This window comes from Alnus glutinosa, chromosome 11, assembly GCF_958979055.1.
Source record: "Alnus glutinosa chromosome 11, dhAlnGlut1.1, whole genome shotgun sequence".
Classification (NCBI taxonomy): domain Eukaryota; kingdom Viridiplantae; phylum Streptophyta; class Magnoliopsida; order Fagales; family Betulaceae; genus Alnus; species Alnus glutinosa.
Genome location: NC_084896.1, coordinates 5,852,317 through 5,876,359, shown reverse-complemented (window position 1 = coordinate 5,876,359; position 24,043 = coordinate 5,852,317). Strand labels below are relative to the sequence as shown.

The window sequence follows — 24,043 nt, the reverse complement described above, 5'->3', positions numbered from 1 at the left end:
ACTCTTTTTATACTCGACCACTGTACTACATGAGTAATGCTATACATTTCTTACATATTTTTTATACCTCTTTTTTAAAAAACAAATTATCGATTAAATTTGTAAGACCTATTACTGATAAAATGGTTAATTTAAAAAATATGTACAAAATATATATATATATATATATCAACCTTATATCACTAGATTGGTATGACAGTATTCATCAGTTTTTGAATCAATTTTTATTAAGAAAAAAAAAATCAAAGGTTGATGGATATTGTCACATCAGTCTAATGATATGGGAGTGTGATGAGTATTTAATTAAAATAACTCTTTTACACTCATTTTACGCTTGACGTAATCTATTTTAATTGACTTTTCCTTTGTCTGTTTTAAGTGACTTGTATGGAAAACCACTTAAAACATGACAATGATCATCTTCATTTCAACTGAAATTTATGGTCATAATTTAAAATTTGTGCATCTAATAGTATAAATGATGTCATATTATTTACTCTATATACACTGTTACATGCATCAATTTTAAATCCAGATCATAAAATTTATACTATCAATTTCATTTGAAATTGAGATGATCATATTTTCTTAAAACACGCAACATCAACCGATGTAAAATAGATGTAATAAACACTGCTTTTAATTTGTAAAATTCTTCATTCTTGTTTGATTAATTCAATGATGTATTTTGAATAGCCTTAGTATTTTTAAGCGAAAACTATACTTAATTTTCCTGAACATTCATCGCTTTTGTGATCACTCCTCAAATTTAAAAAACCACCAATTTAGTGTATCTAATTTTATAAAGTTTACAATGTTACCCCTACCGTTAGAGTTTGAAGTTTAACTATACGGTAAATTGGTGAAATGACTATTACACTACTACTGTAAAATATATAAAATTACAAAATTACATTAATTAGAAAAACTTTAAAAAAAAAAAAAAAAAAAAAGGGTTTGCACCGTGGGTATTTAACCGTCATCTTGTGACCCACAACCCACAACAGAGTCTGGTGGTGACCCACCTGCTGTAGGTCACCTTGGTTGAGTCACCTGACCCACCAAACCATTTGTGCCATTATTTTTTTAAAAAAAATAATAGGGTTAATTTGGAAATTGCTTTGAGAATGAGAGCTAGAATCTTAGTAGAGTGAATGTTTGTATGATTGTACCTAAAATGATTAAGTAATCCTACAAGTTCCTATTGTGTCTCTCCAGTAATTAAGTAGCTTTTAAAATTATTATTTAATTGCAAGCTTAACAATAATTTTAAAAGCCACATCATTATTAGAAAGATACGAGAGGGACTTATAATATTACTCAAAGTTTATTTAATGCTCTCTCCTTTTGTGGAGTGTCCACTAACAAGATACGACTTCGGCCAGGTTTTGTCCGCTAATTGGGTACGACCCTAACCAGGTATGACGTCGAATTGCGGCCATGACCATTGTGACGCAAAATTACAGCTTACTGGTAGGTTATGGTCATGACCTAATACTACATCAGGTTCTACATTCGTTGGCTCTTAGGACAAGGCCGAGGGTAGCTATTAACTGTGACTCATTCCCAGTGTTCCTTGTGCAATTGTTGCATTAGCGCATTAGCTTCCATGTCCTAATTTTTCTATTTGGCCTACTAAAAAAGATTTGTTTTCTATTTTGCCTACTCATTTTCAATACAAAATTTAATATATTATTTTTCAATCTCCTGATTTTTCTTCTCGCCTAACAAATCCCCTTTCCCCCGTGTTTGTCTTCCACATTGAAAGAAATTAATGCTCCGTTTGTTTCGGTGTAAAATGGTTTTCATCGTAATATATTTTCAGGGAAGTAATTTTTCAGAAAAATATTTTCCGTTGAAATATTTTTCGGTGTTTGGCGCGAACGGAAAATTACAAATATTTTTTATATTTTAATTTTATCATATTAATTTTAAAAAAATTAATTTTTATTCACAAAATAAAAAATGTTATTATAAAATAATATAAAAATATTTTTTATATTTTGCACATACAAATTCCGGCAAAAGTCGCCGGAATCTGGCCATTTGTGCTGAATTCCAGCGATCTTTGTCGGAATCCGGCACAAAACGGCCAGATCCCGGCCAGTTGACCGGAAGCCGGTCGTCCTGGCCGAGATCCCGCCGTTCTGGGAGGATCCCGGCCGAACTAGCCGGAGATTCGGCCAGAACGGCCGAATTCGACCGTTCTGGCCAGATCCAGGCCGGATCCGACCATTATCCCAGCCGTTTTGGTCGGATCCGAGCCGGGATCCGGCCACTCCGGCCAGAATGTGGCACGGCATTCCCAAAATCCAGTCACAGTTGCCGGACATCGCTGGATTCTGGCACCAATTGGAGTCGAAATCCTGCTTGTCAGAATCCGGCGGTAGTCAACTGCTTAAACATAAAGGTCGACTGCATTGTTTAAAAGAGAGTCGACTAAATCTACCATCTACGGAAAATGATTTACGCTTTTAAAAAGCGTAAATCATTTTCCGAAATTTATTAAGCATTTTTTGTCAAACGGAAATCATTTTTCGGTTGACCATTATTTTTGTCCCTACCAAATACCGAAATCGTTTTCCAGAAATCATTTTACGCCGAAACAAACGGAGCATAAGAGAAAAAAATCGCAAGCGTGAGTGGCGACACATGCCTTGTTTTGGAGCTTTTATTTTTTAGGATTTGGTTTAGGGACTTGATTTACTTTTTTCTACACACTGCTTTTTGGATTGAGTAATACTACATGCCACCCATGTCTCTTTGTGTCCTTTAAAATTGATGTGACGTTTAAAATTACCATTAGATCAAAATCTCATAATGATCTATTATAAATTCAATGGTAATTTTAAGAACCACATCAATTTTAAAGACACAAATAAACATGGGTGACATCAGTTGTTTCGTTTATTTGTTGTTGGCTGAATTTGATGAGAATCTTTTTAGAATGAGTTTTGATTCTCAGGTTGGTGGATTTAACGGAGTATGTTTCACGGGCTCTATACAATCTAGGTTTTGGTTTGGGAAAAGAAAAAGGAGCAACGAGAGAGAAAGGCTCTATACAATCTAGGTTTTGGTTTGGGAAAAGAAAAAGGAGCAACGAGAGAGAGAGAGAGAGGGAAAATATATTAAAAATATATATATTGATAGGTAGGAGATAAATTTATTAAAAGCATAAAAGCGCCCCTAAGCTTACAAAAAAAAATATATAAAAAAGACAGCAAAAAATGTTAAATAAAAGAAAAAAAAATAAAAAAATAAAAAAACCTGTAAAATCCAAGAACAGAAAGAAACCCAAACACCCCAATAGAATCAACCCACAAAATCCAGAGACCATTGCACCACAGTAAGGGCACTCTTACCTTTGCCCCGTCTAGAACCAAGACCCCTAACATCATAATTGATCGAACACTTTAAGTTTTTCACCTCTCTAGTCTTTTGTTTGAGTTATTAGAGATTAGATGAAAATCCACAACTTCCACAACCCACGCGCGCCTCCTGCTCAATTGCCAGCCGCTGCTCAACCATTCACCAGCCCTCCCTCACGCGCTGCCGCTCATTTTTATCTCATGCAGCAAATCTAGCACCTATGACTCTCATTTGTAGAGTTACTTTGGTCCACCAGCTACCTCCTAGTCTTCTTAGCTTTGTTATATGTTGGTGAGGAGACAAGTTAAAATGTGTTTTTGTTTGTTGATATCTACATTGTCCATCATGGACCGGTACAATCAACTTCACTTGCAACATTCCCGATTATCTTCTCCACCTTTGATAATTATTTATGAAGTTATGACTGGATTGTTGTCAAGATTGAATTTTCTTTTTGGTCTTTGTATTTTGGATTCTGTACTTTTTGGTTTTTATAATTGTGTTGTTTGTTTGTACATGATCTTACTCATCTATTATTATTATTATTATTATTATTATTTTCCAAAGCAAATTCTATTTAAGAGTTTGGTTTTAACTCTAATTCTCTTTCCCTTTAGAAAACAGTAACGATAATAATAATAAATTTAGAATTTTTACTCCTATGGAGATTCGAACTTACGATGAAATTTTTAAATTTTTTATTAACTCATTTTCGACTTTAGATCCATTTTACTATGCTTTCTTAAGCTCATTAATCGGGCCTAAACCATTTAAGCCCGAGCTTTTATATGTTATATATAAAATAGAAGATTCAAACTAGTAACCTTTGATTTAAGAGACGTGATTTTCAGTCGGATTGAACTATATCTCAAGATCACCTATCATCCTGGATTCCTGGGCTAACTTACATACTAAGCTATAATTTAAGACACAAAATGTTACACCCTTTGCCTTCATATATCAATTTTTATTTTTTATTTTTTTTTATCCTTTTTGTCGTTTTAGTTGTAGGCTTGTTTTAGCCATTTGGCCCATTTAAAATGTCTAAATGACAAGAAATACGATCTACATGAAATATTGGTCAGATCCAGTACCAAACCCCTGACGACAATCTAAATGGACCCCTCCGCCCACCACCAACCAGAGCAGTGCTACGAAATCCGGAATTTTTCCTTCTCCTCAGTATTAGCCCACCAATAAACGTCTACAATCATTTATATTGCTTTAATTGGGCGGGATAATTAATTTTTTTTCTTTTTTTTTTTAAATTAATGTTCCTATTTCTAACATTTGGACCTTTAAAGTTTATCTCATAGTTAGAAAGGTTAACCTGCCTTCTTGCTCATCTTAGATTCCTACGCTCTAGGCTTAGCATTTACATGTTTCGTTTGTTAAAATTTATGTTATATTATTTTAATAAAAACAAAAAATATTAATAAATAACCTAAACACAAGATACTTTTTTCTTTTTTCTTTTTTTTTTTGGTTGGATCAAGCACATTTTAAAAAAATAGGGGTAGGCAAATTATCCGACTACCGCCTACTGACCGCTTACAGAACCAAACCGCACTTTAACCGACTTATCGAACCAAACCGCATTTTAACTGACTGATTAACCTAACAGATATAAAACGAAACAACTTCATTTTAGTAAGAACGAAACGTTTGATCATTTTTTTATTTAAAAAAAAATTAAAACGGCGTCGTTTCATTACCAATGTTAACCAATTTAACCAACCTCCTATTAATCGACTTAATCTAAATAATTCACTGACTGCATTCTAACAAAAGTCGGTTAACTGACCGAATTAACCGATACCTACCCCTATAAAAAAAATAATCAATTTAAACACATCGCTCAATAGGGGGTTTCCTCAAGAAAACATTGTTCTTCACTCAAGTATAATGCTTTTTTAGCAAGCCGGTGAGCCGTACTATTTAAATTACGACTAACATGATTAACTTACCTCTTTTGCATATTGTATTTCTTGAGTATCCTCAATGAAATAGCCATATTTATTCCAGTTTGACCTATCTTTTTTCAATACCTGCACTATTTGGAGAGAGTTACCTTTTAGAACAACGTTCTAGAACCCCAATTCACTACTAAATTTGACTTCTGCACCATCAGGTGCAATGATGTAATCATTTGGCTCTGATAGCATGGTCACTACCTCGCCCATTCTATCTCTAATAATAATATCAATACCCATCTTCATTTTATTTTTATCCACAATAGCATCACAATTGACCTTGGCCAAACCATCAATACTTCTTATGGCCTTTGCAGCTGAACATCCCCATAAAACGTGTCCCGTAGTCTCCACCTCCACTCCACGCAAAGGGCATAACGGGCCTTCTGTGATTTTGTGTCCAAATAAATTTGCTTTAGTCACCAAAGTATTATGATATGACTTTCACATAAACACTTTCACAACATGATGAGCATTCATCTTTCATATGGTTTTCCATAGGAGCTTGGGTTGACATTCCCCTTAGCCCGTGGCTAGAAGTTCTTAAAACACAATATACTCTTAAAAGTATAAAAATAGTTTAGAAAAAAAAAATATATATATATATATACATATCCTATCAATGTCACCCAAACAACAAAAAATGTGCAATTTACGGATTTACCCCTTTTGTCCCACAAAAGGATAAAAACGTCCTTATATTTTTATTAAGACAAAAATACTTATAAAAAAATGGAAAAAAAAAAAAAAAAAACGAGTATGTCACCAATTTTTTTTTTTTTTTTTTTGTTTATTAAAGATATTTTTGTTATTAGAAAAACATTGCATATTTGTGATAGTTTTGAGGGGGAAACTTTGATACAATTTTTAATTTGGAAAAACATTACAAATTTTTGTACAGGCATTATCGCAACATTATCACAAACATGTGATATTTACAAAAAGTCAACACATGTGCAAAAAGCGTGGAACGTAATCACCAAGGTCCAAGCAGGCAACTATAACTCAAAATGTATCTACCCCTCAACCCTTCTCCTAATTGTTATTGTTATTGTTATTATTATTATTATTATTATTAATTTAATTTAATTATTTTTTATACGACGGAAGAGTGACGTACACTTTGAAAATACTTTTTTTTTTTTTTTTAAAAAAAATGAGACGTACACCTTTTTCAAAGTCATTATTAAATAATAAATAATGTAATTTAGTAGACCGTTATATAACTGTCAGTCTGTCATATAATTCGGATGATATGGTAATAAAAATCAGACAGAAATTAGCTATAAATCAGTCTCATAAAGTGACATGTGTTCTTTAGCATGTGAGAAACACATTTTTTTTTAATAACATTTAATTTTCACATGTTTTTTTAATAGCATTAATAAAAAGGAACACATGTTAATGGAAATTTCATACAATCTATATATAAGAGTGATATGTGTCATTTAAATATGTGAGAAGCACATGTTTTTTTATTAATGCTATTAAAAAAGCTTGTGATAAGCATATGCTATTAAAACGACATACGTTTATCACATGTCAAGTGACATATGTTAATTTTATACGTGGGTTATATAAAATTTTCTATAAACCAACTTCTAATAACGACATGTGTCCTCTAAGCTATAAAAAAAAGCATATGAGAAACACATGTAATTAAAAAAAACTTATAATTCTCATATGTAATGGATACACGCCACTATTAGAAGCTGGTTTGCAGGGGCGGAGCCAGCCCCCCAAAGTTGGGGGGGTCAAATTGAAAAAAAAAGTTTTAGGGGGCCAAAATTAGAAAAAATAATAAAATTTTTAGCAAAATTTTAATTTTTTTAATTTTTTTAATTTTTTTTTTTTTTGTTTTGGGGAGAACCGTATTGATTAAAATGCTGATTTTCACAGTTACATCATTAAATTTTCAATTAATTATTAATTACCCTAAAAAGCACTTAGTTTACAAATGAAGGATGAAATGTGAACATGAACTTAACTTGATTACTAAAAAAAGAGGGAAGAGCTGTTAGTTAAGTAACAAGTAACAAACGGTTTGATTCCTCCTACTCTCTCCACTCTACCATCCCAGCGACGCCGTCTAAATTTCTGTCATTTTTCTCCACTCAACACGTGTGTCAAAGTAAGGAAACCCCGTGCGAACATCACGTGCCTCGCATGCCACCTTCGTAATAAATAATATTTTTATTAAAAAAATAAAAAATAATACCCTGTTTGTTTGTCCGACTCTGGCCACAGAGAGAGAGACACAGAGAGAGAGAGAGAGAGAGTCTGAGAGAGAGAGAGAGAGAGAGAGAGAGATGGGTAAGGTGGTGGAGAGGAAGAAGAAGAAGAAAGGAAGGCCGTCTCTTTTAGATCTCCAGAAACGCAATATCAGAGAACAACAACAACAACAAGAAGTACAACATCAAAAGCGAACCCACAACTCTGCCCCTCATTCTGCTTCTAATTACCGAACTGCCCCTGTTCCTGTCCCTACCTCTGCCTCAGGTCCTACTCCTGTGCGGCGATCCACCCGCCGGAACCCTAACCTCGACGCCGATGAGATCCGCCATGAGGAGGAGGACGAGGAGGATGACGACGACGAATTGGACGGGAAGCGCCGTGAGAAGAAGCTGAAGCTGGTGCTACGATTGCCCTCCCAGAAATCGCCGCTCAATTCGCAAGGCTCCGAATCGAATGCCGAGGAGGACGAGGCCGCGTCGAATAGCAACAAGAAGAGGAAGATCAATGCGATCGGGAATGGATCTGGGCTTGGGGACTGTGCAAAGGTATCGAATTTCTCGATGATTTTGTCTGAGAAAACGATTTTCGCGGTTGAAACCGCCAAATTTGGGGGGTTTTTTTTTGGTTTGATTTGGATAATTAATTTTTTTCGGCGGAATATTACGTTGACGGAATTTGAAAACTCCTTGAATTTCGCACCCCTTTGGACTTAGCTTTTTCTTGGGCTTCTAGAATTTCAGTGAAAAGGGTTTGACTTGGCAAATCTATGGAATTGAATTTTTATGTATTTCTATAATTCTTATTATGGTTGGTTTTTGGGGATTGTTAGGAATTTAATCTGTGTCTTTATTTACTCGACCCTAATAATGATATGACTGTCAAATCTGATATAAAAAAGTGTAAATTTGTCTTTTCTTTATCTAATAATTGTTTTTCACAGTTTGTAACTGTATTTTCCCTTTTTTGGTGCTTTGAATTCCATCCTACTTTGCCTTTTCGCAGCTACTTTGAGTTCTACTTCATTGCCCACTATGGAAAATAAATATGTTTGCTTATTGTTTTCGTCACTGGTTATGATTCTATTTTTTGCAGGGCGACAAGTCGATCTCTGGTGCAAACCCCACAAATACCCACCAAGGTTTGCTAATAATCTGACACCCATTTGCTTAGAAAAGGAAAAAAGGAGCTCTTTTTGTTTTTATTTGGTGATTATGTGTATGATTATGTGCAGGGGGTCAGTTGGATTCGGGACCCTCAACGCCTTTACCGGATAAAAAGCTGTTACTGTTCATCATCGACAGGCTTCAAAAGTGTGTCTTACAGTTTCCCAGAATGTATTTTTGATTACTTTGATGTAGCTTTTGGGTTTTCAGTTTGCTGAGGAGTGTTTTGAATTAATTAATATCAGGAAGGACACTTATGGTGTGTTCTCTGAGCCAGTGGACCCGAATGAGGTTAGTTCTTAAAAAACAAAAGTTGCTGATGCATTAACTTCTAGGACGTGTGTGCATATGTTTCTCAGTTTTATACTGATATTTATTTGTTTATGCAGCTTCCGGACTACCATGAAGTGATACAGAACCCAATGGATTTCGGAACCCTGCGGAATAAACTTGCTAGTGGAGCTTATGCGAACTTGGAACAGTTTGAGGTTGGTTTGTGCTCTAGTGGTTTTATCTTCGTTCTAGGTTTCTAATTTACTTCAGATGCTCCAATTGGCATTTGGTTCTCTACGGACTAGAGATTATTCAATTCGCTTCCTGTTGGTCAGGTTTTGTATCAAGCATCTTTTTGGTTAGAATGGCTGCCACCCGGTTAGCCTGCCATACATGTTGCATTCAAGTGGGTTTACAGCTAACTTAATTCATCTTTGAAGGACCGATTATTGTCAGGATTCAACTTTGGAATTTACTTAGTATCCTTGCTCTATTCGTTTCAAGTCCCGCGCTTATCCTGTATTGCTAAGATTACAGATCTTGTCGTTAGCTGTTAGGTTTTGTACCTTCTGTATAAGGAAGTTTTCATTGTATTTTCCCTTTGTTGCAATGGTGTAATTGTTTGCGGTGGATGCACATATGTATATATAAATCTCTAAGATGTGGTTTAATTATTGGAACATGATCTTTTCCAGATTACCATTTAGTAATCTGCCAGATGTGAGTTTTGTAGCTGAAAAGCTGGTGTTACAAGCCAATGAGCTCTAGTGTGCTAAACTTGGTTCTTTATGCTAATCGATCATATTTAACTTTGCGTGTGTATAATAATGTTTTGGTAGTTAACTCTGTCTAGCTGTTATAGAAAGTGTGCTTTTAACATCTAGTGAGTTTGCCTCTTGAAGATTTGTTAGTCATAATTTTTCCCTGTTTGTACTACGCATTGAACTATTAAGTTTTAGAATTAAGACACCTCTAAACCTTAACTCAGGTGGTAAAGGGCTAGTTGGGTTTCATACTCGGTTAAAGTTTACCAATTCAAGAATTAAAATAAAAAGTTTCACTTTTAAGATTGCTTATTTATATGTAGTCATTTAAAAAAAAAAAAACCGTACTTATTAAATGCAGAGTCTAATTAAAAATGCCAAGCCAATAGTTTACATGATTATGTGTTACTATTATTCTGACAGCTAGTGCTTTTAGCGTGGGTATAGACTAGAACAGTTTTTTCCATACGTTCAATGCCTCCTATTGGGTAGCTGAGAGAGAAATGAAGTTGGAGAAGCATAAAATAAGCCGTTTCTATCATTTTTGTCAATCAGTGGTTAACTTGGCTACTTAATATAGATTCTTCATATGTTTCACATGGCTACTTAATGTTTGATTATTCATTTGTTTCCTCAGTTTTCTTGTGAATCTGCTTTAGGAAGTTGAAGCTCTTTGTTATGCATGGGAGTATTTGCTTGCACTCTCTGCATTAGATTGTAGTGTGTCACTGGAAATGGGATTTTTTATTTTTCATTTTTAATGTATTGAGGAGATTCATAATTTCATAGGGCCACATTAGCATTCTAGCTCAGAGAGACATCAGGATTGTTCAGAAAAAAGAAACAAACAAAACAAGATGCGTTACGATTAACATTGTGATACTTGATATAGTCGATGTGTCTTGGAGGATGATAAATGGGAGGGCCAACACTCTGTGAAAGTTAGGCTGCTAACATCCACCATGTGTCAGTTAATGCATTTGGGGTTATAAACCTTGAATATGCAGCATATCCTTCGGTAATTGTTTTTTAGTAGTATAAGCCTAGATCTATTAAACTTCTGTTAATATTTTTCTTATGCATTAGGCTTTTTATTATTGATATTTGGGCTAGGATGGTCTGCTAAGAAATTTGCTTATCTCCATATACAATTGCTCTGAGGAAATAATACATTTAAGTTTGTTTTCTTTAAATCTGCAAAATCTTTTCATGATGCCCCTAGACTTTGTATTAAGCCAACAGCTTAGTTTCATGATGCTCTAGAAGACATTCATGATGCATATATTGGAAGAATGGTTGAACTATATTACTTATGAAAAAAAAGAATGCTTGAACTATATATATCCTGAGAATGAAAGTTTGATTTTATTATTATGCAGAAAGATGTTACCTTAATCTGTGCAAACGCAATGCAGTATAATGCGCCTGATACCATATATTTTCGACAGGTATGGTCTGTTTTAAACTTCTATCTTACAATTATTACAAAATCATTTTGTGTTATCTGAAACTTTAGTTTGTTTCCAGGCACGATCCATACAAGAGCTGGCAAAAAAGAACTTTGAAAATCTGAGGCAGGATAGTGATGATAATGAACCAGAACCCAAAATAGTGAGAAGAGGTAGACCACCAACCAAAAATTTGAAAAAATCACTGGGCAGGCCTTCCTTAGAGCGTGCTGGTTCAGAGTTTTCCGCTGATGCTGGTCTTGCGACTGGGGGAGAAAACACCAACTGGTCCAATTATGATCAGAGAAAAGGAAGTCATCTTACAGACAAGTCTGCTTTGGCAGATTCATCCGGACGACTCCATGGTTCTCGTAATAATGATGTTTATACTAGTTGGTTGGTTGATAACAAGTTTGAGAGGAATGATGAATTTACAGGTTTGGATCTAGAGCATTGGCTTGCTTTTGTCCATTAACTTGAATTCTCCTGCTTGATTTCTTAAATCCAGTTTTTAGGAGACTTGAGGTTGTGCTTATTTTTACAGGTTCCATGAAGGGTAATCAAATGAAGCTTGGGAAGAAACAATTTGTACTTGATGAGAACAGACGTAAGACATATAAGCAATCCCATCCATCAGTTGGTGGGCGAGAGCCATCCGTGTTAACTACTTTTGATGGAGAGAGGAAGCAGCTTTTGGCTGTACGTATCATGTTGATGTTGAATTTTCTTTTTAATTCTTTGATGATGAAACTGATGCTACTCAAAGCCATGCATGAAATCCCTGTTAATGATGGTTTAACTGTTTGTAACACATTCTAGAATGAGCTAAACCAAATGATTCTGCAAGATGGCCATGACCTTTAGTGTTTTGTAGTTTTAAATTGACAAAACAATAGCTAATGATAAAGATTATTAGATGGAGCCGTTGCCATCTTTCAACTACGTTTAGGTTTTGACCTCTAATATTTCCCCCCGGAGGAATCACTATTTAACTAGTACACAACTCCTCAGAAGTGCTGCTGTCTGTATTTGGTTGACAAATTATTTGGATATCATAAACCCTGATTTTTGTTGGTTAGTTGACTTGCTTTGAAATGAATCAGGTCGGGCTTCATTCAGAGCATGGCTATGCAAGGAGCCTTGCTCGTTTTGCTGCAAATCTGGGACCTGTTGCTTGGAAAGTTGCTTCTAAGAAGATAGAGAGATCTTTGCCTTCTGGCGTTAAGTTTGGCCCTGGATGGGTTGGAGAAAATGATATCATACCGCCAAGGCCATTGCTACTTCCTTCAATGTTACCAGGTCAGCTGTCATCATTGCAGCCATTTCCTGTTGTTGAAAACTCATCCTCTATTGCAACACCTAGCACTGTTCAATCGAAGGGAGAGAATTTATCAGAGACGCATGAAGGAAATAATTTGTCTGAGAAGCACATACCTTCCACTCACTCAGCTTTGGGTGGCCATCTAAGCAAGCATCTCCCTCCATCTGCTACCACCTCCGTATCCCCCTTCACTAGGAATAAATCGCCTGAACCCCTGACCGGTAAGGCAGAAGTTGCCGAAGGGTCAAATTCTCATACTGTGATTAATATATTGAATAGCAGTACTGGTGCAATCAAGCCAAGGCCTCCCTTTCAGATTAATCAGGGCCCTGTAATTCACCCTGGCATGAATGGATTTAATGGTTCCTTTGGGTTTAACATTGCGGCTCAAGTGGGGAAACTAATTGGAGCAGCCAGGCCTGCTGGGTTCAACTTACAGTCGCCTCAGATGCTCGACACAATCTCTAGGACTAATACCAACTATGTCCATCTGGCGACCACAAACAAGCTTAGTTCAGAAGACCCCAAGTTTATGGAAAGTTCAACTTCAAATAATTCCGGCAGCTTGTTGCCAAACTCCGGTAGTGAGGCATTGGCAGCCCAAATAAGAGGGCTTCATCCGCGGCCGTCTTGGCAAGGAATGTCGCCCCAACAGAGAACTGACTCTGGACTGTCATCACAACAGAAACCAGATTCAGTTCCACCAGACTTGAATGTCAGATTTCAGTCTCCAGGATCCCCTAATTCTAGCCGGGTTGATTCAGCACAGCCAGATTTAGCATTGCAGCTATGAGAATAATTGAGTTTTTTTTCTTTCTCTTTTAATTAAGTTTAACCATAGAAAGGTGGGTTTAAGATTTGTTGCTTCTGCTTATGAAACCAACATAGGGTCTCTTCGATGTGGGAGCCGATTAGAGCCACACCCAACTGTATTGTAGAAGAGTAGAGTAGGCTTTTCTTGTACAGATTAATGTAATCTGATTCTTAGGCTCACAAGCAAAAAGGTTTCATTTGTAACATTGGAAACCAATATTTAGCAAGAATTTATTTCTATCTTATATTATATTGTAACCCTTTTGTTATATAAACAAAAACATAATTTGCTTCGGACTGCGACATGCATGACAGTGACACAAACAGTACCGTTTGACCTGCGATTAACGTTTCGCTGCCACGAAAAAACCAAGTCGGTCCACTAAAAAACTTGTTGACTCCGGAAACAAAACTCATAACTTCTCCAATGGCCTTCTTTTGAATTTGAGAGCAAGCGTGCCTTTGTATGTTAAAGGAGCTTGGAGGGAGACTTGTGAATAGCTATTAATTGTTTTGAATATTCTAATAAGCAAAATAGGAGATCGAGAAGAATTAAAAAGGGGATTTTAAGGGAGTATAACAGTCTCTTTCTTTTCTTTTTTTTTTTTTTCTTTTTTTGTAGATCTTTTTAATTCATGCCTTAGATTGCAAAGGGAGGGTCAAACCACTTGATTACGGTTTATGAGATGAGATTTTTTCAACCTCATTTTAATATGCAAATAACGTGTTGTTGCATTAATAAATTCAAATTCGTTATGAATTTATTCATACATTTTGTGGATGACCATTTAGTTTTGAGATATGTTATTTATATAATTTTTACACAATAATTACACAACAATGCTGATGTGTCCAGCATTTTCATTTTTTGCTGGACACATTAGCATTGTTGTGAAGCTAACATATCTCTTCTTGGAATTCTACACATTCATGTTATCTTTTATAATTCCTATAACATTCATGTAATACATTGATATAGCATTTTAATTCATATACTACCATTTCATATTCTTTAACCTCCCATTATGATTTCATATCTATAAAAGGGAGTATTGAGTAGTATGTAAACACAAATAATAAATAAAAATCATACATAGTTCCTGAAGAACTAGTTTCACATATTGCAATCTCTTTATCTTGTTTTGTTATTTTCTTTGATTTTACAAGAAGTTGACAAAATTTTTTTTTTTTTCTAAATTAAATTGTTTAGTTTATTAAATTAACATTTATCTTAAATAGAAGAAAATCCAAGTTCAAAGAAAACTTTATTAAATTCAAATGGCTAAGAAATAGGGTTGCCAATTCCAGTCAAAGTATTTTGAATGTACTAGTTTTTCTAATGGTTGCTGTCCAATGTGTCCATTACTAGTTACACAGTAGCTTTTGTTGGTCTCGTAACACCCAAAGTTGGCCAATCATTGATTTTTTTATTATTATTTAATATGGATTAATTTAATAAATATTTGAGAATGTCTTATAAACATTGTTGGATAAAATTATAATATTGTAACATTATTTCGTTACATTTAACGGTATATATACGCGTGTGTACATATATATATATATATATATATATATATATATATATATATATATATATATATATATATATATGATGTCACGTGATGAATATACTATCACCTCGGTTAAAAATTTTAAATGATATTGATAACAAAATAAAAGTTTGACCATAAAATAGGTGAAATGAAGAGATTGATATATCCAGCAATTTGTTACCTAAAGTGAGAATTTATATGAGATTCAACTATTTAAATAAATTTTAGACTATTCGACTACTTATTTCGACAGATATTTATTAAGTGGTATCTCTTAACAATTTAGACTGAAAATTGATATTGGAAATGTAGAGGATTCTTACGCTAATTTTCAAAGTTGTAAGAAATTGTCAAGTCGCCCACAAGAACTCAAAAGGGATTTTGGATTTGGTCAAACCTAGCAATTTTAAAATCCTCTTAAATTATTTGTCTGAATTATAAAAAATTTAGACATGTGATTGTGAAAGACCACTTATGAGACCCACTTGACCGGATAAGTAGTTGGACAACCTCATTTTTATCTGATCATATGAGTTTTGTAAGTGGTCTCTTATAATTATCTGTCTAAATTTAAGAATTTAGACAAACAATTTAAAAATATCATGATTTAGTAATTACCAACCGTGTTCTTATCAACTTAAAAATAAAAAATAAAAATAAAAAAAAATAAAAAAAAAAATATTACAATATGGAATACAGGCTGTGTATTGGCTCGGATGGGACGCTTCCTAGTATAATCATGCACGTCTGTACTTTTGGTGTCGTGTGAGTGTGGCCGTCCAATTGAGCTAAGGAGTTTCATCATCACTTGTTTCTTTAGAAAATTAAGCAAAAGAAATTGTGAAGAAGATAACACCATGGATTTTCTTTGATTTTTTGTGGGCTAGGCATGAGTTTTCACATTCAGAGCATACAGAAATTGTCAACTACCAAGACTCTAGTGGAGCATTAATTACCCAATGAAGTAGGATGTTGAATTTTTTTTAAAAAAATAGTCAAACTAGTTGAAAATTAGACAAAAAAAATATATACCGTTAGAGCATTTTCAGCAACTTCCTAACTATTTTTCCTAAATATAGGGAATAAAACCACTTTTTGTTTCTCTAAAGAAAAACCTTCTAAAACATTTTTACTTCATTTTTTTTTTCTATATTATTAAAATATTAATTTTTACTTTTCCTTTTGTTTTTTTATTCTTTTTTTTTTTTTTTCTCTCCTTGCCGTCTCCTGCAAGATTCAGACCGGCCATGGCCCTCCTCAATCCTAATCAGCGCCCTCCGCTGGCCCCACCCACACCTTCCCTCCTCTCCCCCACACCTGCCCAAAAAAACCGCCGTCTCTTGTTCCCGCCAACATGACCCGTCATCATCGCTAGCAACAATAAAGGGGACCACTAGGCCCCGCCCAAGTTACATCCCTAATCACATCTCGAACTCCAAGTACATCAGCATCTTCAACACCACTCCCTGCGACGGCGAGCAATCCTCGGGTGCCTCCCTGACTCCAAGGAGAAGGTCGACATCGCCTAGCAATTTGCCAAGCTCGGTGTCAACATTATCAAGGCCGGCTTCCCCGCCTCCTCCAAGGGCAACTTCGAGGCCGATTTGGATGCCAAGCAGCTACCGGGATTGTGATTGAGAAAGAGAAAATGAGAGGAATGGAGAGAGGCACAAGGAAAAAGAGGAGCAGAGATGGCAATCAGAGAGAGAGAGGAGTAGTGATGTGCAGAGAGAGAGAGGAAGAACAGATGTGCAAAGAGGAGAGTGTTTTTTTTTTTGAATAAACAAATGCTTGGGAATGCTACAGTGCTTCCCTATGCATTGGGAAGCACTGTAGCATTCACAGGGAATAGAAAAATATAGGAAAGTTGCTGTGGGTGGCTTTTTGTGACTTTCTTAAAAAATTTCCTAAAATTTAGGAAACAAAGTACACCCTTATAAGGAAGCTGTTAGAAATGCTCTTAGATGCATCTTAAGAGACCATAATATGATTATTGAAATACCATTCAAACAAAAAGTTAATGGATTTAAATTCATTTATGTTATATTAGTTGTCCACATGATATGTTGTTTAAACACTACATGCATCCTCAATAAATAGAACCGAGAACATGGGCACCATCCATAATTAAGTTCACTTTAGTGGCTATCGTAGTAACAACAACAACAACAACAACAACAACAACAACAAAAAAAAATAATTACTTTCCAAACATTAATCATTTTTTTTTAAAATTTATTTGTTACAAAATTTATTATTAAAAAATTACAATCCATTAAATCAAATGCATGGTTGTTACAAGTTATTTATGCTCCACTAATTAATTCTTTTATTTTGTGATTTAACTTTCATTACTGTTAAAGTATTGATTAAGTGATTAAATTTACTTCTTCCTATTAGCTTAAGTTTTTGGGATAAATGTTGGTTTAACATGACATCAGAGCCAAAGATCCTGAATTCGAACCTTGACTCCGTTATTTATCTCTAATTTTAATTAAATATTCCACGTGTAGAGCCTCACTTATTAAAAGAGAGTCTGAACCCACACGTGAGAGATGGTTCTACGTAATTTTTGAAAAAGTAGAAATATGTAAAGAATGGAAAGATATATGATATGTCATATGAATATATTGTTTTATTTTGAGGGCAAAGAAGGGTATTCTTGGTACTTTAGAAATTTCTGGAGCCTAAAGTTTTTATGGCGGGCGATTACATCTTGACGGCGACGTATTAGCGACCCTGCTATACCGGTTAACATGTATTCTTGAAGTATTCTCTCGAGGTGATATGCTGATACCAAAGTCATATACAAGCGATATCTATTTTTTATATCTATTTTTTTATTATTAATAATCCAAAATAATAATAAATTATTTTATTATATAATATAAGATAGAATAATATAAAGGCCCCTCAAAGTGATTTGTTAATTATTTTTATCTCCTTCTTTGAATTGAATTTTGTTCCGGATGACTTGACCAATCCCACAGCCACGGCAGTTGACTTTGACCAAAGTGTCTGTTTTCACTGCATAACCCGCGAACTTAGATCTTTCTTTTGTCAAGTGTTTGCAAATTGCAATATTTCTGTCTGGTTTCATCTGCGTTGGAAGTTGAATTGCTTCAGTCTATTGTCTTGAATCAACATACTATATATAGAGAGAAAGAAGAGGCTCAGAGGTTCAACTAATCAACTCTGTGGTTGAAGAAGAAAGACTTCAAAGCAGGGGAGGAGTTGAAAGAAAACTGAATCCTGGGCCACAACAAATCGAACCCCATTTTTGTAGGTCTAACAGGAGGAGAGGAGCTAGTTTCAGATGGGGATTTGTTGGGGTTCTCCGGCTGATGATAACCCAACTCCAAGCACTACTACCCATCTCAGTTCAGGTAGCCACCAGAAAAAAATAATAAAAAAATAATAATAAATTTGGGCTTTCTTGTTGAATATTCACCATGTTCTGTTGAATTCTTCGATTTCTCACGTGGGTGTTGTTGTTTTTCTTTTTATGTTCCATAATTTTGTGTTGTTATATAATGTTGAAACTTTTTATTTAATTGACAGTTTGAACAATGTCAATGTTTTCTGTTTCGGATGATGACTTTTGTTTCTGGACTATGTTGATGTCATTAGAACACGAACGCTGTGATTTTGTTCATTTCTTTCAATTGGATTCGTTTGTATTTGGATCTTTGCATAATCCCAATTTCTTCAATTTCCATGATAAGTGAATTTTCATGTGAATTTCTGCATGTTCAACTCCAAAATCCCCTGTTTGTGAAATTGATTAATGTCATTTTTCACTATGTTTGGGTAGTTATGGCAGGGATATCTCAGACAACCAGCAATACAGGTACTTCTAGGGGCAGTAACTTCTCTGCAAATAGCCATTTCTCGGCGGCTAGCGGCGATCAAGGTTATCCTGATGGGCATATCTTGCCCACCCCAAAGTTGAGGATCTTTGGTTTTGCAGAACTGAAGTCTGCAACCAGGAATTTTAGAGCTGATACGGTTCTTGGTGAAGGAGGCTTTGGAACGGTCTACAAGGGTTGGCTTGATGAGAAGGGGCCGTCCAAGACCGGAAGCGGGACGGTAATTGCTGTTAAAAAATTGAACTCTGAGAGCATGCAAGGATTTGAGGAGTGGCAGGTGATTCTACCGAAATTCACGTGTTTTGGATTCCTTTAGTCCTTTCAGTTTGCACTTTTACTGTGCTTGTTGTATTTATCTTTATCTTCAGGCTTGTTTTATAATGCCGTGTTCTCCTTCAAAGCTTTTATTGAATAGAACAAAAAACTCTGCTCTCATTTGGATGTAGTGTTTAATTAGAACATAACCTCTGACTATGATTGCAGAAGCTAAAAGATGCACAGCTCTTCCACTATTAAAACAATCAAGAAAAGGGTAATGGGATATATAAAATATGCTCTCATTTGGTTATCGTCTTTCTGTATTTTCATCAGCTAGTTGTGTCCTAAATACTGTAAAGAACTGAAGAGAAAAAAGGAAAACACTAGTGAATTGTGAACCATGTAAATCAAAGTAAGTTTTGATTTAGTCTACTTTGGTTGAAACTTGAAATGCTTGCAGCTTCCTCTTTGCTACTCAGCCTTAGGTGTAAAATTGCTTTCTGGTTTAAATTGATTAATGCTTCGATAACCAGTTTAAGTGCAGACTAAAGCTCCATAGAAAATTAATAGATCGATATTGTAAATGCTGGTTCTGTATCAAATAAAGCTAGAGAGTTATTGATATTCTAAACCATATTGCAATTCTCTCTCTCTCTCTCTCTCTCTCTCTCTCAAACTCACAGACATTTTTTTTGAGTTTGGTAATGTTTCACTATTTTTCTTTTAAAACATTACGTTCAAACCATTTTTGAATATGTATACTTATCTTGGTATTAATTTATTGGTGCAGTCAGAGGTAAATTTCTTAGGAAGGCTTTCTCATCCCAACCTTGTCAAGCTGTTGGGATACTGTTGGGAGGATAAAGAGTTACTCCTCATTTACGAATTCATGCAAAAGGGAAGCTTGGAAAACCATCTCTTTGGAAGTAAGAGCTTATAAACAGAATTAACTTCTAGTATTAGTATTCATATGAGCATGAAAGTTGCTGTGTTCTCACATATAAAAGAAGTTCATTTGGTTCACCATACACTGCATCCTTCTTAATTGTGCAGGGGGCGCAGCTGTTCAGTCGCTTCCATGGGAAATACGGCTTAAGATTGCAATAGGAGCAGCTCGGGGGCTAGCCTTCTTGCACACTTCTGATAAGCAAGTTATCTATAGAGATTTCAAGGCCTCCAATATATTGCTGGATGGGGTAAAGTTCTATTCGAAGTGTGAATAACTACCAAGATTACAAGTGATACATTAAGGAAGCTAAATTACTACTGTTCCTCAACATTTGCTATTAGATCATCTTTCTATCTTGTTCACATGGCCAGGCTTTATGCACACCCATTTTTTGTCCCTTTTTTATCCCACCCTCCCATTTGATCCACCACATCATGGAAGTGAAAAGGATAGAAGTCATTGGTGACAAAAAGCATGTTCACAAGATATCATTGTTTTTTTTATTAAGTAATCGAAATATCATTAAAAACGTAACCCAGCGAATATACAAGAGAAACGTGTATCTAGAAGGAGAAAAAAAAACAAAAAAATCAATAAACTAATCACCAAAAGAGCTAAAAAAACCCAGCTGTCCCAGTATAGAGAGAATAAAAAAAGGACTTAAGCTCCTCCAACGTCCTCTCTTGTTCCTTGAGATATCATTGTTGTTACAGCTTGCATATATTCGCAAGATTTTTCTGGAAACAAATAAATTTTGAACTTGTTCTAACTTTTGTTTTTATTGCAGTCCTATACTGCCAAGATATCAGACTTTGGCTTGGCAAAGTTGGGCCCATCGGCTAGTCAATCACATGTGACAACACGGGTAATGGGCACATATGGTTATGCTGCTCCAGAGTATGTTGCCACAGGTATTATTTTTGTGAAACCTTTTGGGATTTTGGTGCTTTTAAGACCGTTTAAGTCTTTGAATTTAGTTTTGGCAAAATTTCCACCACTTAACCTTGGTCCTTATAAAAGCTGTGCCATGACATTATATCATGCTGATTAAACAGGGCACCTGTATGTAAAGAGCGACGTGTATGGTTTTGGTGTCGTTTTGGTTGAGATTTTAACCGGTTTACGAGCACTTGATTCGAATCGCCCAAATGGGAAACATAATCTGGTGGACTGGATCAAACCATCTCTATCAGAAAGACGAAAGTTGAAGCAAATTATGGACACCCGGCTGGAAGGAAGATATCCGTCTAAAGCTGCATTACATATATCTCAGCTCGCTCTAAAATGTCTTGCAGCCGAACCGAAACACCGACCATCGATGAAAGAAGTTCTGGAGACGCTGGAACGGATTGAAACTGCCAAGGAAAGACCAAGGGAACCTAGAAATCGTTCTACTCATCCTATGGCTCACCGGCAGGGCCAGCAGCCTTTGCACCATCGTTCTCCACTTCACCCAAGACAGGATGGAAATTAAGCCTACCAACACTTCCCCCTGTGTAAGGTGTCTTTGATACAACTGCTGCATACCAGCATGGGTATTCCCTTGTATGCTGATTGTTTCTCAAGAAAAAAAAAAAAAAAAAATCTGTTCCATTTGTTCTTTTATTATGTGATAAAGTTCTGGGAAGGACCAAAGTTCTAGAATCGATATGGGACTTCCTAGTAAGTTACAATGAGTATAATTACTATTGTTTTGGTGACTTGTATCAACTGCTGAGTATGTTAGCTGTATAACTGTAATTAGGTAGAAGGTCTGGTAAGTTGTGTTTGGTTCTGTTAGCAAGTAATTAGTTCTGTTCTTGTAGGTGGGGAATTATAATGGTTAATGATAAATCCCTTCCATCGTCCTGTCAGTTTTAAATGGCTAGGAACCAAAGCCTGGATATCATATTGGGATCCAACAGTTAAATTATCAAGTATTCTTTCTTATAATATTTTCTATTCCTAGTAAAAGTTTTTATATTTGCTGGCTTGTTAGTATTAAAGTAGTGAAAGAACAGAAATTCAGGGAGCATCTTAACAGCAGTGTGGCAAATTGGCTGGTTATATGTACTCATCATACTGTTAGAATATTTTATATTATTCTCTTTATTATTATTATTTTTTTTGGTAGGGTTTATTCATTATTCTAGGGTCTACTTGTTTATTACTCATTGTCTATCTATAAATAGAGGTCTATGTAATATTATTTTTTATAAATTCATTACAGTAAAGATGTAGCCTATTACTGTCTCTCTGCTTCCGCTCTTTCTCTTTTCTCTTTTATCTATACATTACAATTTTACAAACAACATATTGAGGATTGAGGAGCTTTGTAGTGCTTGCCATCTTCTGGCTTTGGTGATGATTCAAATTGTCTTTATGCTAATCTTTGATTTTTATAACTCACGTCTATGCTTCCTTCCAACATTCACATAGACCGGGATGGAACTATGATTTCTCGCTCGAGAGCTCTCAAAATATGAACGAGGGGTCAAACTTAATTTTTAAACTTCAATTTGTAACTATCACATAATCGCATTTAACCAAATGGCAATAAAATTTGTGATACACCTATTGGGCACATATATCTATAATGGGCATGGAATACTATTGAATTCATTCACATGCATTATTTATTGTTGGTTTAAAGGAAAGCTCTTTGTTTATTTTCCCAGAAGGCATACTGATGTTGAAACTTAATAAAACATATTGAAGAATGCAACATAAGATTAAATTATATAACTCTTTAATTATCATGTTAATTAAATTAGCAAGTTATTTTGTAATGATGAGTCAATTTGATAAATAATTCATATGATTATTTATTTTGCCTTAAACGACTACAATAGATTCTATACTAAAAAAGAGATATCACAAAACCAAGCAAAGGAAAAGGAGATATTATGATTACCTTTTTGTCGGATCAATATCTTTTAGAATTTTTAAGGTGTTCTATCATATAAATTGCCTTAAAAATCTTATTTCCAAATTGAATATTCGAGATCTTGTTATAAGGGCATTTATAATTTTTAAAATACGAGATAATATAATAAATATTAGAAAAATGCTATTTTGTATTCTCCGAGTATTCTCTCAACATACTCAATTAACGTAGTATGCTCAATCCACCTTTAGATTAATTTTAATTAAAAAAAAAATCAAGAGAATTGAGCATGCCACGTTAGTTGAGAATGTTAGAAAAATGCAAAAATAACATTTCTTTAAATATTAAATTGGTAGAGATGATAAATGATTTGCTAAAATATAAGAGTAATGCTATACATACAACTCTTTTACAATTTGCTGACATGTGTTAGCATCTTATTGGAGTCACATCAACCACTAATTTTTTTAACATCCTCCATCACATGCTGACACGAGTCAACAAGTTGTAAACGAACTGTACATCTAACATTTTTCAAAATCTAAACTATTTAATTTAAAAATAATGGTCATAATTTTAGAAAATTTATATAATAGAATACTTTCAAAACTGTAGACGATCTTGATCCTCTTTTATTAGGAGCTCTAACAGGAAGTCTCCGAATCCTTGAAATGCACTTGTTAAGGTGATATTTTCGGCTTTGCAACTCAAACACTTAGGTCTGTTTAGGTTTGTGATTTCAAAAATAGCAATTTTAAAATATGAAAGTTGAAAACTCGATTTTTAAAAAGCGTAGTTAAATATTTGGTAAAATTACATTTTAGCATTTAAAATCATAATTTAGCTTTTAAAATTGCATGAGATTTAAAAAAAAAAAATGATTTTTTTTTTTTTTTAAATCATAAAATTTTAAAAAACGCATTTTCATGGTACATTTTTTGCAATTTGGTTTAAATAACATTGTGATCGGCAAAATCCAGTGCCAAATGAACTCTTAGCCTTTTGCGACTCTTTTCGTAATGTGTTTGGTACGATTCACATATGTTGAGTATAGAAAGGTTTGAGTCCCGCATTGAAAATATGTCATAAGTGTGAGTGATTAATATAGCATAGTTGAGTCCAAATCTATAGGCTTAAGCTTTTGGGTTAAGTGGTATCTTAACATGTTATATTATAGCTCATTAAA

General features: G+C 34.7%; 2 protein-coding genes across 3 annotated transcripts; both read left to right on the top strand.

Annotated features, from left to right (window-relative positions):
• Positions 1 to 7,580: 7,580 nt before the first annotated feature.
• Positions 7,581 to 13,576, top strand: LOC133881753 (uncharacterized). Its single transcript, XM_062320778.1, has 9 exons — positions 7,581 to 8,122; positions 8,670 to 8,715; positions 8,809 to 8,887; positions 8,986 to 9,031; positions 9,130 to 9,228; positions 11,157 to 11,225; positions 11,305 to 11,662; positions 11,770 to 11,924; positions 12,329 to 13,576. The coding sequence occupies exons 1-9, from the start codon at positions 7,652 to 7,654 to the stop codon at positions 13,337 to 13,339; spliced, it is 2,334 nt and encodes a 777-aa protein (XP_062176762.1). The 5' UTR covers positions 7,581 to 7,651; the 3' UTR covers positions 13,340 to 13,576.
• A 4,380-nt stretch (positions 13,577 to 17,956) lies between these two features.
• Positions 17,957 to 21,923, top strand: LOC133881885 (probable serine/threonine-protein kinase PIX13). Of its 2 annotated transcripts, none has more exons than XM_062320950.1 (6): positions 17,957 to 18,301; positions 18,739 to 19,061; positions 19,833 to 19,968; positions 20,096 to 20,238; positions 20,779 to 20,902; positions 21,047 to 21,923. In XM_062320950.1, the coding sequence occupies exons 1-6, from the start codon at positions 18,232 to 18,234 to the stop codon at positions 21,463 to 21,465; spliced, it is 1,215 nt and encodes a 404-aa protein (XP_062176934.1). In that variant the 5' UTR covers positions 17,957 to 18,231; the 3' UTR covers positions 21,466 to 21,923. The 2 variants fall into 2 exon arrangements, with proteins under 2 accessions (XP_062176934.1, XP_062176933.1); XM_062320949.1 differs by having other exon boundaries at positions 17,958 to 18,301; positions 18,730 to 19,061.
• The last annotated feature ends 2,120 nt before the right edge of the window (positions 21,924 to 24,043 follow it).

Excerpts from the sequence above, each read along its gene's own strand:
- LOC133881753 (XM_062320778.1), top strand. The coding sequence starts at position 7,652 with ATGGGTAAGGTGGTGGAGAGGAAGAAGAAGAAGAAAGGAAGGCCGTCT. Across the intron at positions 11,663-11,769 it reads GAGGAATGATGAATTTACAG|GTTCCATGAAGGGTAATCAA; the intron begins GTTTGGATCTAG and ends TTATTTTTACAG. Across the intron at positions 11,925-12,328 it reads AGAGGAAGCAGCTTTTGGCT|GTCGGGCTTCATTCAGAGCA; the intron begins GTACGTATCATG and ends GAAATGAATCAG.
- LOC133881885 (XM_062320949.1), top strand. The coding sequence starts at position 18,232 with ATGGGGATTTGTTGGGGTTCTCCGGCTGATGATAACCCAACTCCAAGC. Across the intron at positions 19,062-19,832 it reads AAGGATTTGAGGAGTGGCAG|TCAGAGGTAAATTTCTTAGG; the intron begins GTGATTCTACCG and ends TTATTGGTGCAG. Across the intron at positions 20,903-21,046 it reads TCCAGAGTATGTTGCCACAG|GGCACCTGTATGTAAAGAGC; the intron begins GTATTATTTTTG and ends CTGATTAAACAG.